Source organism: Dama dama, chromosome 5 (genome assembly GCF_033118175.1).
Source record: "Dama dama isolate Ldn47 chromosome 5, ASM3311817v1, whole genome shotgun sequence".
NCBI lineage: Eukaryota > Metazoa > Chordata > Mammalia > Artiodactyla > Cervidae > Dama > Dama dama.
The window spans coordinates 15,807,924-15,825,631 of NC_083685.1; the positions used below are offsets into that span (position 1 = coordinate 15,807,924).

General features: G+C 44.5%; 1 protein-coding gene across 4 annotated transcripts in view; it reads right to left on the reverse strand.

The window, feature by feature from the left end:
- Positions 1 to 17,708, reverse strand: part of VSIG10 (V-set and immunoglobulin domain containing 10) — a 40,237-nt gene that overhangs the window by 5,012 nt on the left and 17,517 nt on the right. For 2 of the 4 annotated variants that reach the window (XM_061141875.1, XM_061141874.1), the window contains exons 3-8: positions 15,077 to 15,379; positions 12,933 to 13,193; positions 5,793 to 6,086; positions 2,228 to 2,338; positions 1,901 to 1,916; positions 202 to 413 (exon numbers count right to left, since the gene is read on the reverse strand). In XM_061141875.1, coding sequence (XP_060997858.1) covers positions 202 to 413; positions 1,901 to 1,916; positions 2,228 to 2,338; positions 5,793 to 6,086; positions 12,933 to 13,193; positions 15,077 to 15,379 — 1,197 coding nt within the window. The remainder of the gene's footprint in view (positions 1 to 201; positions 414 to 1,900; positions 1,917 to 2,227; positions 2,339 to 5,792; positions 6,087 to 12,932; positions 13,194 to 15,076; positions 15,380 to 17,708) is intronic. The other 2 variants (XR_009692834.1, XR_009692833.1) reach the window with 1 other exon arrangement.

Consider the following 17,708-nt stretch of genomic DNA (forward strand, 5'->3'; position numbering starts at 1 on the left):
CCCATCTGTGTCTTTCCCAGAGTTGGCCCTCAGTAAGTATTTGTCAGTTCAATTGTTGTGTTTGTAGTTGATGGGAGATTCTCAGATTCTAGATTAAAGTTTAACTGTCTTTCCCAGCCCTTAAAAAGCAGACCCTTGGAGACTTCTTCCTGGGAAGCCCACCACAACCTTGCAGAGTGCTTTAAAGGGCAAAGAGCTTACCCTGCAGAGCCTGCAGTCCATTGCCCATCTGGTCCACATTCCCGTTCACCAGCGCAGTCACTCTGTGAATGTGGCCATACTTGGTTATTTCTATTGGCGACTCCTCCCTCTCACTAGCTTCCTCCTCTTCCTCTTCTGCAGCGTCTTCTTCCTCCTCCATCTCTTCCTCTTCTGAATCCACCAAAACCATGACATCACCCATGTCTTGCCTCCTAATTTCCAAAAGGGAAGAAATGATCAAGAAGATACCCTGTTTTCTCCAACTTCAGCCCTCACTGAATAGGAACACTCAGTTCTCTGCATCCCCTTTGGTAACATGGACAATTCTTCATGGACTCAACGTGGTTGAGTTGTAAGATGGAGATGATGACCTTTCAAAGAGGTGCTGCCACAGACTGTCTAGATAATCACACCTTGTGCTGGGTGAATTTTATCATCCCCCCTCCTGTGTCCCCACTGTTCATCTGGCAGGTGACCTCATGGTCCCAAGCACCCACCATTTCAGTTCCCTTCGCAGCACGTACACAGATGCTCTGTTCCTTTCCTGAAATGCCCTTATTTCTCCTCTACTTACTGAAATTTCTCCTCCTTTTCATTATTCAAAGCCCTAGTAAAGTCCCCTCCCTCCCCCTGCAGCCTTGAGCTGTGACTGAGTTTGGCGTCCACAGCCAGCTGTTTGGCACTGAATTGTCCTCTAGATGATTGCTAGTTCTGCCTCCCTACCCAGACTGTACATTTCATGGGCCAGTCACAATCCTGTGAGCATGACATTCTCATTTAATCCTCACATCCTGCCTCTGAGAAACAGCTGAGGGAAAAAAGGCTCAGAGAGGGTCAGGGCTTTTCCAGGATCCTTAGGCTTGAAGGGCAGAGCAGCCATGTGAACCCAGGTCCACTTATTCCAAAGCCTTTTCCCATTATGCCAAGCTGCTCCCTCTATGAGAAATAAGCCTGGGGAAGGACAAACTCATGCCAAAATGACCCTCAAAAATGGGGCAGTACAGGTAACACTCTTCCATGAAAGATGGTGCCAGAACAATGAAATCTCATTATTCATCCCAGAACAGTAATACCCCAAATTATAAGCAGATAAGAGGAGCGAAGAGAAGCGTTCCTTGCTTCTGTGCAGGCTCTCCTGGAAAGTGAAGTTCCATTTAGTTGTTTCTCCCCTACTAAGGTTCCCTCCATTTGGGAGGGGCTTCTGGGCATGCACAGACTAGTTTTCCAAAGCATGCTGTAAGATTATGACTTATTCTTCCTTTTAGCTCTTTGCAGAAAATTAGATAAATACATGAATGACTGAGCTCAACACATACATGCTGTCTTTATACCTCAAGGACAAACCAGCAATGTGCCTTGCCCTGAGGTCTGGTGTTGAAAAGGAGCACAGACTTTGCAATCAATCAGACCTGGGTCTGACTGCAGGCATGGCCATCACTTCCTAGATGAGCTTGCAGAAACTGCTTCGCTTCAGTGAGCCTCCCTTGCCTTATCTGGAAAATGGGGATGCCAGCAGCACCCTGAGGAGTGTGTGATGGGGTCTCTAATAATGCCTGAGGAAGCCCCAGCCCCGGGTCTGGCCCCTGGTGGGTCCCCAGTGGTAGTGGTTACTACTGCTCTTATGAAATGTTATAAACAAAACATCAGTGAAAACAGATTATGGAAATGGGTTTCTGATTTGCGTCTAGGGGACACTCACCTGAAAGTGCTTCCTACTGAAAGGAGAAAGGAAAAAACATTAATATCCAATAAGATCCACTTTGGCCTCACAGAAGTTTCTAAGCCAGCTAACAGTTACAAAAGGATGGGCAATGAGAAAACTAACCCAATACGAGAGATGACAGGGCACTCAGGAAGGGTACTTGCATGCTTCATTATTGCAAATCTAGACCCAGTTTGGAAGCCTACAAAAAGCTTCAGGTGGGAGCATAACAGGGACCATCTTCCCCCACCCATACCCTCTCAGGAAGCCTGCAAGAGAAACAAAGGGGCCCAGGAAGTCCTTACCATTCCGGGAAGCCCTTACCTTTCCAGCAGAACACGGGGCTGTAATACAACAGGAGCCCGGCGATAATGGCCAGTCCCAGCAGAAGGAGGCTCACGACAGTGGCCACAATTCCCCCGATGTTTAAAGGTTCTGCAAAGACACACCACACCCTTCACTCATCCACGTGATACACACTCAGCTAGGAGTGCAACACCTCTCCTCCCCTGCCTGGATCCTACTCTTATCTTGGTTTCATGACCTTGGGTGGGGCATATGACCTCTCTGTGGACTGTGTTAGTCACTCAGTCGTGTCCGACTCTTTGCAACCCCATGGACTGTAGCCCACCAGGCTTCTCTATACAAGGAATTCTCCAGGTAAGAATCCTGGAGTGGATTCCCATTCCCTTTGCCAGAGGAACTTCCCAACCCAGGGATCGAACCCTGGTCTCCTGCTTTGCAGGCAGATTCTTTACCATCTGAGCTACAGGGAAGTCTCATGACCTCTCTGTAGAGCAAGACAAATATCTCATTTTCCTACTTCAGACAGTTTGTGGGAATCAAATGAAGTATGTGATGCAAAAGAATGTTGGAAAGTTAAAATCTCTGTGTCTTCATATATCAAGACTGTTGTTAAGGCTACAGTAATTAGGAGTGTGAATTACTGGTGCCGCAATGACATGATCAACAGAACATAATAGGAAGGGACATCTCTGGTGGTCTAGTGGTTAAGACAGTGGGCTTCTACTCTATAGGGCATGAGTTCGATAAGAACAGGTCTGTGAACAAAAGGAAACTTGATATAGGATAGACTAGTGAGTAAAAAAGGAACTCTTCAGGAAGTGGTGCTAGACCAAATGGTTATCCAAACTGGGGGTGGAGGAAACTTGATGTCTACTTCCTCCATTCACCAAAGTCAACTGTAGATGGACTATAGAGTTAACTGTGAAAGGCAAGCAATAAAACATTAAGAAGACAATATAGAAGAATGCCTTCATGACCATAGGATAGATAAGGATTTCTTAAGACACAGAAATGCTACTGATACAAGAAAATATTCATAAAATCAATCACAGTAAAGAACCTCTGCAAATCAAAGGATACCATAAAGAAAGCAAGAAGGACTAACTGAAAGATATTTGTAACATGTAAAACAAGGAATTAGTGTGTGGAATTTCTGAAGAACTCCTATATATCTATAAGAAAGAGGAAAAGGTCAAAAGAGACAATTATGGGGAGTTCCTTGGTAGCCCAGTGGTTAGGATTCCAGCTGCTGCTGCTGCCAAGTCACTTCCAGGCCTGAATTCAATCCCTGGTTGGGGAAGATCCAGAAGGCCACGTGATGTGACCAAAAGAAAAAAAAAACTTTTTTTTTTTACAGAGTTCCATTGTTTATGAAACAGAGACTCCATTTAAGACTGTTCTCACAGAAAGCAGTTGAAGAGCAGTCATTTGGATGGGGAGGAGGCTAGTGGACCTGTGACTTTCAGGAACCTTCCTGCAGTGGCCACAGCTGGGGAAGGGGTGCTGTCCACTCTTTGGCTCTGTCTCCATCCTGGGCATCTGCTCAAGGATCACCTTCTCGTGGTTCTGACCCCTCTGACCTTGGCCCCTGGGGGACTTCTAGACTTGGCTGTTGTCATTCCAGATTCATATATCATGCCTCTTCCTAGAGAAACCTGAGAATTCCTCAGACTGGAAGCTTCAGATGCTCCAAGAGCAAATCAGTTAGTGCTTTGAATTCACATGTTAACAAACAGGTTATTTAGCATCACTCCAAAAGAGTAACACAAATTACCTCTAACTATGGATGGACTATGGATGGATGGTTGTTGTTTAGTGGCTAAGTCGTGTCCAACTCTTTTGAGACCCCATGGACTATAGCCTGCCAGGCTCCTCTGTCCATGGGATTTTCCAGGCAAGAGTACTGGAGTGGGTTGCCATTTCCTTCTCCAAGAAAAAAATTTTTTAATTTAAATAAATGAAAACTGTTTTTTAAAAAGCACAATTATATATTTCATAGAAGAAACCTAAGTAGCAAATAAGCATATGAAATAATGCTCAGCCTTCTTAGTAATCAAAGAAATTCAAATTAGAACCACAGTGAGATTTCATTTTGCACTTACTTGATGAGCAAAAATCACAAAATCTGTAGTTGAAAATCTTGGACAACTGCCATTTCAAATGGAAATTGGTATAACCATTTTGGAAAATAATTTGGTATTACCTCATAAAGATAAAAATGCACATAACTTATAACCCTTCATTTCTACTTCTTGGTACAGATATGCTGGAGACATATTTGCCTGGAGACCTGAGTATATGTGCACAGGGGGCTGGGTAAAAGACTTTCACAGCAACACTGTTCATCACAACAATAACAAATCAGAACAACTCAAATGTGCATCAGCAGGAAAATAAACAATTTAGTTGTGGAATAGTGCTACAGTGGAAAATTATGCAGCCATGAAGAGGCATGAAATAAAATTACACATGTCAGCATGACTAAATCCTGGAAAACAAAATGTGGAGTAAAAATAGCAAGTCACAAAAAGACTACATTTGTATAATAAAAACAAATTCTTTTCAAAACTCTAAAACAAAAACTAAACAATATATTATCTAGAAATGTGTACATATGCAGCAAAATTTTTCTTAAATAAAACATGAAACTCAGGAGTTACCTTTTTCAGAAGGCCCAGGATGAGACTGAAAACAGGCCTACAGGTAGGGTTGCCAGATAGAATACAGTATGCCCACTTAAATTTGGATTTCAGATAAACAATGAATAATTTTTTTAGAATAAGTATGTCCCAGGATTTCCCTGGTGGGACAGTGGCTAAGCCTCCATGCTCCCGATGCAGGGGGCCTGGGTTCAATCCCTGGTCAGGAAACTGGATCTCACATGCTGCAACTAAGACTCAGTGGAGCCAAATAAAAAATAAAAATTTTAAAAAATAAGTATGTCCGATGCAATATTTGGGACATAACACTTAAAAACAAAATTCTTTTTTTTTCTAAAGTGCAAATTTAAGTGAGCAGCATATTTTTTTTAGTTTTGCTGCAATTGTTTTCTAAATCTGCCACACTACTTACAGGTAACTTCAGCAGTGTTGGTTACTGTTCTATATCTTAAGTGGGATGGTAGTTTCTTGGGTGTTCATTTTGCTGTTATGTTTCACAGCTTACATTATATATATATATATATATATATATATATATATATATATCATTATATCTTTTATTTTAGACATGTATTTTAATATATGTTTTATATATATATATATAAAATTTTTTTTCCTTTAGGATGTAACTGATATTAAATAACTTTTATATCTTCCCTAGTGGCTCAGGTAGTAAAGAATCTACCTGCAATGCAGAAGACCCAGGTTCGATCCCTGGGTTAGGAAGAAATAAATTTTTTATCTTGATACAGTAGTTAGAGATTTAGGACTGGACAGTAATTTTCCCATCCCTCTTGTCAAGCCACAGGTAAGCAGATATGCCTCCTCCCTGATGGCAGTGAGACATATAGAGGGAAGCAACAAGCTGTCCCCATGCTGGTCCTCTGAAGCTCTGCTCCTTCAGGGTCACTTCCATCACTCACCTTTCACGCTCAGCCAGACGTCCAGCTCCCTCACCCCCACGGCGTTCTCAGCCCGGCAGACATAGTAGCCCTCATCCAGGTCCTGGGAGCAGTTGTGAATAGTGAGGGTGGAGCTCTGGCCACTCTGGGTGATGAGGTGGTGGCCGCTGGGCTGGATGACCACCTCGGGCTGGGTGAGGTTCCTCAGCCACAGGATCTTGGCAGGGGGGTAGGCTCCAGACACCTGGCAGGTAAGTGTCACATTGCCCCCCACGAAGCAAGTCTTCATGGGCTCAGAGCGAAGGGAGGGGCTCCCTGGCCATCAGAAGAAGGTAAAGAAAAATAAACATTTAAGGAGATTCAAGCGGTGACCTGAGAATTTCAAGAATGTTACTTGTTTTGGAACAAAGCAACTCCAGGAATATCTGTACCACACCTGGTCTCGTAAAATAATAAAAGATAATATTTGTTGAGCATTTACTATGGACTAGGCACTGTTGCTAAGAGTCAGACACGACTGAGCGACTTCACTTTCACTTTTCACTTTCATGCATTGGAGAAGGAAATGGTAACCCACTCCAGTGTTCTTGCCTGGAGAATCCCAGGGACAGGGGAGCCTGGTGGGCTGCCGTCTGTGGGGTCCCACAGAGTCAGATACAACTAAAGTGACTTAGCAGCAGCAGGCACCGTATATATCAACCCAACTAGTTCTCAATAATAATCTTGTTATCCCCATTTTGCAGATGGGGAAACAGAGGAACAGAAAAAGTCAAGTAACTTAAAGTCACACAACTAAGGAAGTGAGCAACTAGAATTTAGGGGGACCAACTGTCCTGGGTTGCCCAAGACTGAGGGGATTCCTAGCACCTGGGGGCTTTCAATGCTTGTGAAGTCCTAGGCAAACCAGGATGAACTGGTCTGTGTAAGAATGGAACCCAAGAAGTCAGGCTTTTGTGGTCCACATCTCCTTACTTCCTATGTTCTAGGCTTCTGTGTGTAATAACCACACTGATCAGATGAAATACGGGCACACACCCTGACAAGGGTGTTCCAGGGGACAGGAGGGCACCTGTATTAGTTTCCTGTTGTTGTTGTAACAAATTGCACAGACTTAACAGCTTAAAACAATACAAATTAACCCCTTTATAGTTTTATAGTTCTGGAGGTCAGGCATCTGAACTAATCTCACAGAACTAAAGTCAAGGTGTTGGCAGAGCTGGTTCCTTCCAGAGACTCAAGGAGAGAATCCATTTCCTTTTTTCTCGGCTTCTAGAAAGGAGCCACCTGCATTGTTTGGCTCATGACCCCTTCCATGAATTACTCCTACTGCTTGCATCTGTCATCACAAATCACTACCGCACTGACCCTCCTGCCTCCCTCTTATGAGGACCCTCGGGATCACACTGGGCCCAACCAGAGAATCCTGGACAATCTCCCCATCTCAATATCCTTGATCACGGATGCAAAATCCCTTTACCATGTAAGGAAACAAATTCACAGGCTCTGGGGATTAGGATGTGGATCTCTTTGGGGGGCCATTCTTCTGTCTACCACACGTCTGTCCTACAAAGACTGTGCATCCCTGTGGCCTTGGGGTCTAATTTAAGGAGGAGACGGGGAGCCATGAGATCTACCATGAGGATTAGTCTTCATACAGGAAGCCTTTCCCATAATACACATCCTCTTGGGAAGGGTAGTGAATTCATCTTGGGAGGATTTATTAAATCCGAATTTTCAGCAGCTGAGGGATACAGAGTGGCATGTTGGGTTCCTGCCCGGGAGAGTGAAACTACACGCTTCCCCTTGGCAGTTGTTCCAAGAGAGAATCTAGGGTTTCACTGCTGGCGTCCAGGGAAGAAGGAAGAGGGAAGGGGGAAAGGGTTGGGGGTGGAACAACCTCTCTCTAGGTCGGGTCAACAGAGGAGAATCGCCCAAACCTGGTTTTGCTCAGAAAAATCACCTGCTAACACCCCTTCTTGAATCAACTATCAGATTCCCCCCATGTTGTTGCTAAATTGCTCCTTCCCTGCTTGTGGTTAACCAGAATTTCCTTTGGGGTCACAAAGCTGGCAGCAGTGACAAGCCTCATCAGTACGTTTGTATTTCAGGGTCCCAAACCGAAGTTTGAGAAATGGCCCCTTCTTCCTTTATTAAAGGCAAAACAAACAGTCCCCCAGTACACCTCCCCTGCAACCCAAAGGTATGTACTTTCGCCAAACACAGCATTCACCCCTCAAAAAGCTATGTCACCAACCAGCTCGGGTGGCACTTATAAATTCAGAGTTTCACTTAAGAGGATGCTGCGTGCAAGGGTGGGGCAGGGGTAGGGTTGGTGCTGCGGAGCCTCACAGATCTGCAGGAGATGGACAGCATGCTAGGGCCCTCACACACGGGGCTCCACAACACTGCAGCTTGTCATGAGTTGAGTTGGTTTCTTCAGTTTTAGGGGTCCTACATGCCATATAATATGGTAAAGGACAGGGAAGCCTAGCATGCTGCAGTCCATGGGGTCGCAAAGAGTCTGACGTGACTGACTGAACTGAACAAAACACGCCATATAAAGAGGGGTCTGGGGAGTTCTCCGGTGGTTCAGTGCTTAGGAGTCAGCGCTTTCACTGCTGTGGCCAGGTTCAATCCCTGGTTGGAGAACTAAGATACTGCAAGCCATGTAGCACAGCCAAAAAAAAAAAAAAAAAGGAAGAGAGAAATAGAGATCTGGGCAGCAGGAATCCCTGAAAGCATTGCTTTTCATCAGCTTGGGGGCTATGCTGCCCTGCATCCCTGGGTGGATGTTAGTATTGCCCCTCAGTGATGCACTAGTCCTTCTATGTGGAATGATCCAGAGCCCCTCAACCCCAAGGCATTGCTACTCAAGGTGTGGTCCTCAGACCAGCAGGATCAGGACTTCCTGGGAGCCAGTTAGAAATGTAGTCTTGGATCCACGCAGACCCAGAGAGTCAGACTCTGCATTTTAACTAGCCCCTGAGGTCACCAGCATGCATATCCAGGGTCAAGTGCCCATGAGGGAGGCGGGGAGAACTGGATGGTATCAGAGTTGAGAAGGGTTCTGGCTCTGTGCCTGTTTCCTGTGCTCCTGGAATTGGGAAAACTTCTGGTCAGCTCCCTTTTCCAGACACATTTCTTAGCCCTGAGCACATATTTAGATTCAGATTACGGATCAAGTCTCAGGGGCCACAGGAATAATGACTCAGGCAAGATGTGCAAATAAAATGAGAGGGTGAGGGCAAAATAACAAACCTCGCCTGCTGCCTCTGCCAATTTCACCCTCTCTCAGCATTAGTCCATCATTCATTTACTTCCTGGGACTTACGGTCCACAACACACTTTTGGCATTTCCCCATTATGTACCACCCTGAGTGTGTCTACTGCTTTCTAGTTGCATGAGTCTGGGCAAGTCAGCTCCCTCTGTTTCACCTTCTGTAAAATGGAGTGTCCTCCCAAAATTTGTGTTTATCTTGAAGCCCAGAATGTGGTCTTACTCAGAAATGGAGTCTTTGCAGAGGTAACTAGTTAAGGATCTCAAGATGAAATCATCCCGGATTGAGGGGGGACCCAAAATCCAAGGACTGGTATCTTATAAGAAGAAGAGAGGGACTTCCCTGGTGCTCCAGTTGTTAAAGACTCCATGCTTTCACTGCAGGGGGTGCAGGTTAGATCCCTGGTAAGGCAACTAAGATCACACATGCCACGTAGCAAAAAAAGAAAAATGAAGAGGGGAAGGCACAGGGAGACACACCCACAGAGAGGAAGGCCACATGAAGACAGACGCAGGCACCAGAGTGATGGCGCCGCAGGAACACATCAGAGCCATCAGGAAGTGGAAGAGGCCATGAAGGATTCTGCCATGAAGGCTTTGATGGGAGCATGGCCCTGCCAACACCTTGATTTCAAACTTCTAGCTTCCAAAACTGAGAGAGGATAAACGGCTGTTGTTTTAAGCCACCACCAAGTTTGTGGTACTGCAACTCCAGGAAACTGATTCTGGGGGATAATACTGCAAGGGCTCAGCTCACCAGCTGATTGAGGACTGAACGAGATGCTGTGTGCAAAATACTCGGCACCTGCACAGGGTCTGCACTCAATAAAACATTACTGTCTCTATTGCAGTTGACCCTAGAACAACATGGGGGTTGGGGGGCCAGCCTGTGTGGAATCTAAAATCCATGTCCTGCTATCCCTGCCTCAAACACAAAGAAAATGACTCACCCAAGGATAGGAAGCTGAAATAGTTTTGGATAGCATCAGGACTCAAATCCTAGTTCTTTTGATTCCATATCTTATGCTTTCTAATCAGACACAAACTTTCCCCTACTCTGAGTTAAAGATCTATAAAATGAAAATATAGGTACTATATTTATTGGGGGAAAAAAATCCACATGTAAGTGGAACCTCATAGTTCAAACCCGCCCATGCTGTTCAAGGATCAGCTGTATTGTGATATTGCCATTTTCTGGTTTAAGTTTGCCAGACTTCTCTCTCCAAGTTTAAGTCTTTTAAAGGGAAGGACTCTGTATTCCTTCATAGCACCTGGCACCATACATGCATCCGTGTCTGACTTCAGTCTTGTCTGACTTTTTGCAACACTATGCAGCCTGTCAGGCTCCTTTGTCCATAGGATTCTCCATGCAATAATACTGAAGTGGGTTGCCATGCCCTCTTCCAGGGGATCTTCCTGACCCAAGGATCGAACCCACATCTCTTATGTCTCCTGCACTGGCAGGCTGGTTCTTTATCACTAGCCACCTGCGAACCCCACTTGGCACCATGCTGAGTACCTAAATCCCACACGAAGAAAAGATTTGCCAGATCAAGTGTGCAAAGAGGTCACCTGGATAAAAGCAAGGGCCCTGGCGTCAGACCAGCCTAGCTAAGTGCTGCTCCATCACTTAAGAGGTGGCTGATCCTGGGTAAGTTAGTTCATACATGTTATCATCTATAAGTTATGCATCATCCTAATTTGCAGGCTACTATGAGGATTACAGATAATAAGCTAACAAGTAAGATACAAAGACCTTTTGAGCACAGAAACCTAAAACAGGACTGACAGAGGCGACCCTTTCAAAATCAGAAATTGCTCATCACTAGCAGAAATGTCACAAATATGGTTTAGGAACAAGATGTGCCAGAATAATATCTATAATGTGCATGACAGTTCAATGAAATTAAGTGACTCTTGTGAAATAATAAGAAACGACGAAGAAGCCAATAAAAAAGAATGGACAGGATATGAACAGATAATTCACAGATAATATATAGGAAGCCAATAAGTGTATGAAAATTATCAACCCCACCAGTGATCAAAGAAACCCAGATTAAAACAATTAGCCATGTCCCAACTAACAAACAGGAAAAATTTTTAAAAATTAATAAGACTCAATGTTGGTGGAGATACTGGGAAATAAATATCCTTGCGTGGTCTTTCTAGAGAGAGTGACTGCCAGTAGGTACAGGGCTTCTTTTGGGGTGATGGAAATGTTCTGGATTAGAATGGTGATGGTAGTACAACACTGTGAATATACTAAAAAAAAAAAACAAAACACCGCACTGAATTATACACTTTAAAATAGTGAATTTTAGGGAATTCCCCAGTGGTCTAGTAGTTAGGACTCCACCCTTTCACTCCTGAGGGAGCAGGTTCTTCCTGAATGGGGAACTAAGATCCCACAAGCTGCATGGTGCAGACCTTCCCCCACCCCCCCCCCAAAAAAAGTGAAATTTATATTATGTGAATTATATCTCATTTCTTAAAAATTGCCCCCAAAACAGTTCTGTTAGATTTGGTCCATGGGGCACAGTTTGCCAACCCCTGTCCTTGGGCAGAAAGTGAGTCCTGGTCCCTTATGTTGCCCAAGGCCAGGTACAGTACCTGACAGAGGGGACACATGGGGACAGAGTGCTCAATTAGTGGGAAGGGTCAGCCTTTCAAATGCCACTCGCCTAGAATAAGCACTTGCTGATATACCCGGGCTCACTTCTCAGCGTGTCCATTCTCCACACTGCACCTCTGAGGATTATTCTCATAAACTGTGAGGACAACCTCACCAGGGCCAACACAATCCAACATACTTTGGCCCTGGCTTACTCATTGTATTGGTCTCCTGAGGCTGCTGTAACAAAGGACCACAAACTGGGTGGTTTAAAACAACAGAAATTTTTTCTCACAGTTCAGAAAGTCTGAAGTCCTAAATCAAGGTGTCAGCACCTTGCCCTGTATGAATTCCTGGCCCACAGAAATCATGAGATAATGATTGTTGTTTGAAGCCATTAAGTTTAGGGATAATTTGTTCCGTGGACAAATTGAACCTTTGTCATTTGTCCACAGACTAATGAACCTTGTCTGTTTTGTTCACGGCTCCATCTTCAGTACTTAGAAACTTGTGCCTGGCATGTAGTATGTGCTCAGTTATTATTTGTCAAGAGAAAACCAGTTTGGACTAGAACCAAGAAGTTTCATTATGCATCTTTAAAGTTTGAAAGGAAGGAAGCATAAAGCAAAAGGAAGGGCGTAGGGAAGGAATGGAGTGGGAGTTTGGAGTTAGCAGATGCAAACCAGCATATACAGAATGGATAAACAAGATCCTACTATATGGCACAGGGAACTATATTCAATATCCTGTGATAGGGACTTCCCTGGCGGTCCAGGGGCTAAGATTCCACACTCCCAATGCAGGGGACCTAGGTTGTATATCTGGTCAGGGAACTAGATCCCACATGCCCACATTGAAGATTAAAGATCCTGTGTGCCACAGCTAAGACCTGGCACAGCCAAATAAATAAATATTCTTTGATAAACTACATTGGAAAAGAATATTAAAAAGAATATGTATATGTGTGTGTGTGTGTGTATAACTGAATCACTCTCCTACCCAGCAAAAGTAACACAATATTGTAAGTCAACTATATGTCAATTTTTAAAATAAATTTTAATAAATTAAATTAATGATTGATTTTGTTAATAAATAATTATTAATTAATAATACTTTGGTTTTTTAAAAAAAGAAAATGGGAGAAAGATATGAAAGGAATTCAGTCTACTCCAACACCCCGGGATCTCTTTCCCAGACCCTCTTTCAAAGGGTTGTCCCAGAAGACAGGAAGGTGAGTGGACCCCAACCCCAGGTCAAGGCAAGGCAGACTCACTGATCTGTACCACACAGCTGGCTCCCAACTCCGGCCCCACTATGTGGCTCCCGACACACTTGAACTTCTTGCCATCTGACAGCTGGGACTGGCTCAGCATCTCCACCCCCAGCTTCGATGTCCCCACGACCACACCTCCTGGCTCTTCTGTCCACAGGAAGTCTGGCTCTGGGTATCCCCCAGCCCAGCGACAGTTGAGCTGCAGTGAGAACAATCCTGGTGACACTTCTGCCCAGCACTGGGGGGCTGACGGAGGGGGAGCTGCAAAATACCAGAGAACGTGGCCTTAATCACAGGCTAAGATGAGCCACTGGGCTGACTCTAAGGATTACAGAGCCAGGGTATCAGAGAAACAGCAACTCCAGTTAGTGTATCTTGAAATAGATCCTAGCACAAGTCAGTGCCTGACAGAAGTCGGGTTTCCCCTGCTGGGTGTTAAGTCTCTGAAGAGATTTGCATTTCTCACTAGCCACATGTGGCTATTTGATTTAAATTAATTACAAATTTAGTTCCTCCATCACACTACCTACATTTCCTAGTAATCACATGTAGGAGATGGCCACTGAAGTAGACCACACACAAGAGAACATCTCCATCATCACAGAAAGTTCTACTGGACACTGCTGATCCCTGGAGGGCATAACAGGAAGAGAGAGACTTATTCATCCCCAATCTCAACACACACTTTTTTTTGCTATGTGCAAATACAATTTTTAAAAAAATATATTAAAAAATTTAACGAATTACAAACTTATAATGTAACCCATGTATTCATAATTATACATAAAAATAGTTATGTATTATGTATATATCATACATTTATATATTTTATATAAAAGTATTTTCTATAATATGTAAATATTTTAAATACTTTATATACTTTATATAATATACATAAATAGAAATTTGGATCTCATATGGGTAGATATGTGGCATCTATAAGAAAAATTATTGGAAATACATCAAAACAATGGTGAGAGTACAAGTGATTATTTTCTTCTTTTTACTCGTCTGTGTTTCCTGCAACAAGGAAATGACTTTATGTAACTTTATACACAATAAATGTCATTTATGATAGAGAGCATTGAGACTTACAAAGGCTCTGAGTAATGTATAAAGAAAGTGTGTCATTACCCTGCCTTCTAATTTGTTGTCCTCATGCTCCCTTTCATTAGCGTGGATTATGGTGCACCCTGTGTTTCTACAGTGGTTTTCCTCCACTGAATGTGTGCATGAGTGTATTTGGTTGTTTCCTCACCTGTAAAATAAAGCTTCATGAACCACGTGTTCTTAACAGTGCTAGAGGGCCTGAGTTCATGGACAACATGAGTAAGGACAGATGCATGGATAAACAAATGTTAGTAGATCCATAAAATAGATACTCTTCAGCCATAGGTGAAAACAAGTACTGACAGAAGCTACTTAACAGGGATGAACCGTGAAAACATGATGCTAAGTGAAAGAAGTCAGTCCCAGGGATTTCCCTGGTGGCCCAGTGTTTGAGACTCCGTGCTCCCAGTGCAGGGGGTGAAGGTTACATCCCTGTTTGGGGAATTAATGATCCCACATGCCATGCATTGCAGCCCACCCCCCACCAAAATAACCTCCATTAAAAAAAAAAAGAAGCCAGTCTCCAAAGGTCACATAGTGTATGATTCCATTTATATGAAATGTCCCAAATAGGAAAGTTTAGATACAGAATGTATATTAGTGGTTGCCAAGGTCTGGGGAAAGAGGGTATGGGAGTAACTGTTTCATGGGTACAGGGTTTCCAATTTGGGGTGATGAAAATGTTTTGGAAATAAACATGATGGTTGCACAACACTGTGAGTAGATTCAATGCCACTGAATTGTACATCTTAAAATGGTTAATGTTACATTATATAGTTTCACCTCAAAAAAAAAACTTTAGACCTAGCATAAATTCCCTTCTGTGGCTCACAGGGACTCCTGTACCCCTAGTTAGCAGCGAGCTTCCAGAAAAGGCAACATTCTCTCTGACATGCAGTTCGGGTGTGTCCATGTGTGTTGAGGGAACCAGAGAAGCAGGTTAGGACCTGTGTATCAGGGAAGTCTTTGCGCACACACACAGGTCACAAAGGGTCAAGGTGGAGGAGAGGAGGAGGGGAGTGTTTCTTACGCACAGTAGACCAGGAGCTCGGTGGTCACCTTTCGATGTCTCCCGCTGAGCACGTTTTTGGCCAAACAGGTGTAGTTCCCTTGCAAGTTCTGTGACATTAGTAACAGCGTGAAGCAGCTGGTGGTCAGGTTGTTCCCAAAGAGTTCGGCGGTGGAATCTGGGGCCTGGAACCACCACTCAACCACGGGCGGAGGCCGGGATCTGCTGCTGCAGCTGAAGTCCACCTGGGAGCCCTTGGCGGCGTAGCGGGTGCCGTTGGGGAGCCTGCCAGTGCTGGAGATGTTGACCTCAACCTGCGAGGGGCCGTCTGCAGACAGCAGCGCGGTGGGGAAGGCAGAAGAGTTAACTGGAGCCCCTCAGCAGCATTAAGGGACATAGAAATGATCACGCAGCAGCCAGTGAAGATGACGATACTACTTACTCTGTGACAAAGGCTGTGCTGAGTGCCCTTAGGCATGCTCTCATCTGTTGCTATTGTTAAGTCGCTAAGTCATGTCCAGCTCTTTGCAACTCCATGGACTGTAGCCCACCAGGCTCCTCTAGCCATGGGATTTCCCAGGCAAGAATACTGAAGCAGGTTGTCACTTCCTTCTCCAGGGGATCTTTCTGAAGCAGGGATTGAACGTGCGTCTCCCTTATTGCAGGTGGATTATGTATCAGTGAGCCACCTGGGAAGCCCATGATATCACTTATTATGTGACAAATGCTGTGCCAAGCGCCCTTAGGCATGCTCTCATTTACTCCTGAGCAACGACATGAGCTTTACTAAGGGGATCAATCCTTATACAGCAGGGAAAACGCAAATTGATCCTTTTCAAAAACACCGATGAGTGGAAAGGGTATCTGGGCATTAAAGAGATAACGGAGCAGGACTTCCCTGGCAGTCCAGTGGGCAGGACTCTGTGCTCTTACTGCCTGGTCAGGGACCCACAACACAAACAAAAAGAGAGTTAAGGTAACAGACCTGAGTATGCTTTCCTTAGAAAAGCCTGTCTATAAGGTTGGCCTTGGTGACCAAGACCTTGGATTTCAGTGGGGTTCCCACCATTCCCAGAACTGGTAAGAGTGGGGTTCACTGAGCCTAAACTGTTCCTACCAACAGTGTGGTTTATGCTAAGCACCTGCTTTCCTTCTGAGAGTCTGGAATTTTGGTATGTGCTGGGCAGAGGATGCCTACATGACCAGCCTCAGTAAAAACCTAGGGCACTGTGTCTCTGATGAGTGTCCCTGGTAGGCAATATTTCACACGTGTGGTCACAACTTCTTGCTGGAGGAATTAAGCATGACCCATGTGACTGCACTGGGAAAGGACTCTTGGAAGTGTGCTCCTGGCTGTCCTGTGAATTCTCCTAGGGAATCAGTGAGCCTGGGGGTGGTCTTGGGGACCTCCCACACAATGTCACACTGAAAGAGAAGAAACGCTGTTTCCAGCCCCAATCTTGAACTCCACTTACTAGCTGTGTGACTTTTGGCAAAGTATTTAAACTCTCTTAGGTCAGACATGACTGAAGCGACTTAGCAACAGCAGCAAGCCTCTGTTTCCTCACCTGTAAAATGGGGGGATGCTAGAACCCACTTTATGGGGTTGTCATAACAACTAAATGAATTGCCATTATACAGTATTCAAAACAGTGCCAGAAATGTCCTCCCACCATTTTTACCCAATGCCCTAAGATGCCACATCCTCTTTGATGAAGAGATCCGTCAACTATTTATGCTAAAGTCCTGTAGAGTGTTACCACTGCCGGAGACTTCCTCTTAAGAAGAGTTCAAAGAAAAAAAAAAAGAAGAGTTCAGAAACGGCAATGCTTGGCCAAATGTATAAATCTATGACTGTAGAATTTTGAACAAAAATATGCCAGCAAGGAATTTCCTGTTGGTCCAGTGATTAAGAATCTACCTTCCAATGCAGGGGACACATGTTTGATCCCTGGCCCAGGAAGATCCCACATGTTGCGAAGCAAGTAAGCCCATGTGCCACAACTACTGAGCTGTCAAGCTGCAACTACTGAAGCCTACATGCCTACAGCCCATGCTCCACAACAAGAAAAGCCACCGCAATGAGAGGCCCAAGCACAATGAAGCACAATCTCCGCTCACCACAACTAAAGAAAGCCTGCATGCAGCAATGAAGACCCTGCGCAGCCAAAAAATAATTTTTTTTAAATGCCAGGGGGATCCATTATTAGAGGGAGGAAACAGCCTTCCCAGAGCCCCTTAAAGTACAGAAGCTACTTCACCTATTTTGGGGCCACTATGTAACTATAGGAATTGTGAGTTTCTGAGAAAACTATTCTTGACAATATGCATTTCTAGTTGGGGCTGGCTTCTAATAGTTGCAGTGATTTGCTGGAATCATGTCATTTCCCATAGAGGGTCTGGGGAAAAGTTATATTGTGGTTTGGAGGTGCTCAAATCTCCCAGTGAATGTTGGCAATTAGCTGGGTAGGTATGTGGACCAGCAGGTCCCAGGGAGTGCCCACAGCTGGCATGCACCCAGTCAAGCACAGGGTACCTCTGTGTATTGGCAGCCACGTCTGGACCAGCAGAGGTATCGTGTTAGGGTCTTCCAAACTGTGGTCTGGAGGGTCACAGAGGCCTGTCATGGACAGTGCAGACCCTCAGAAACTTACTGG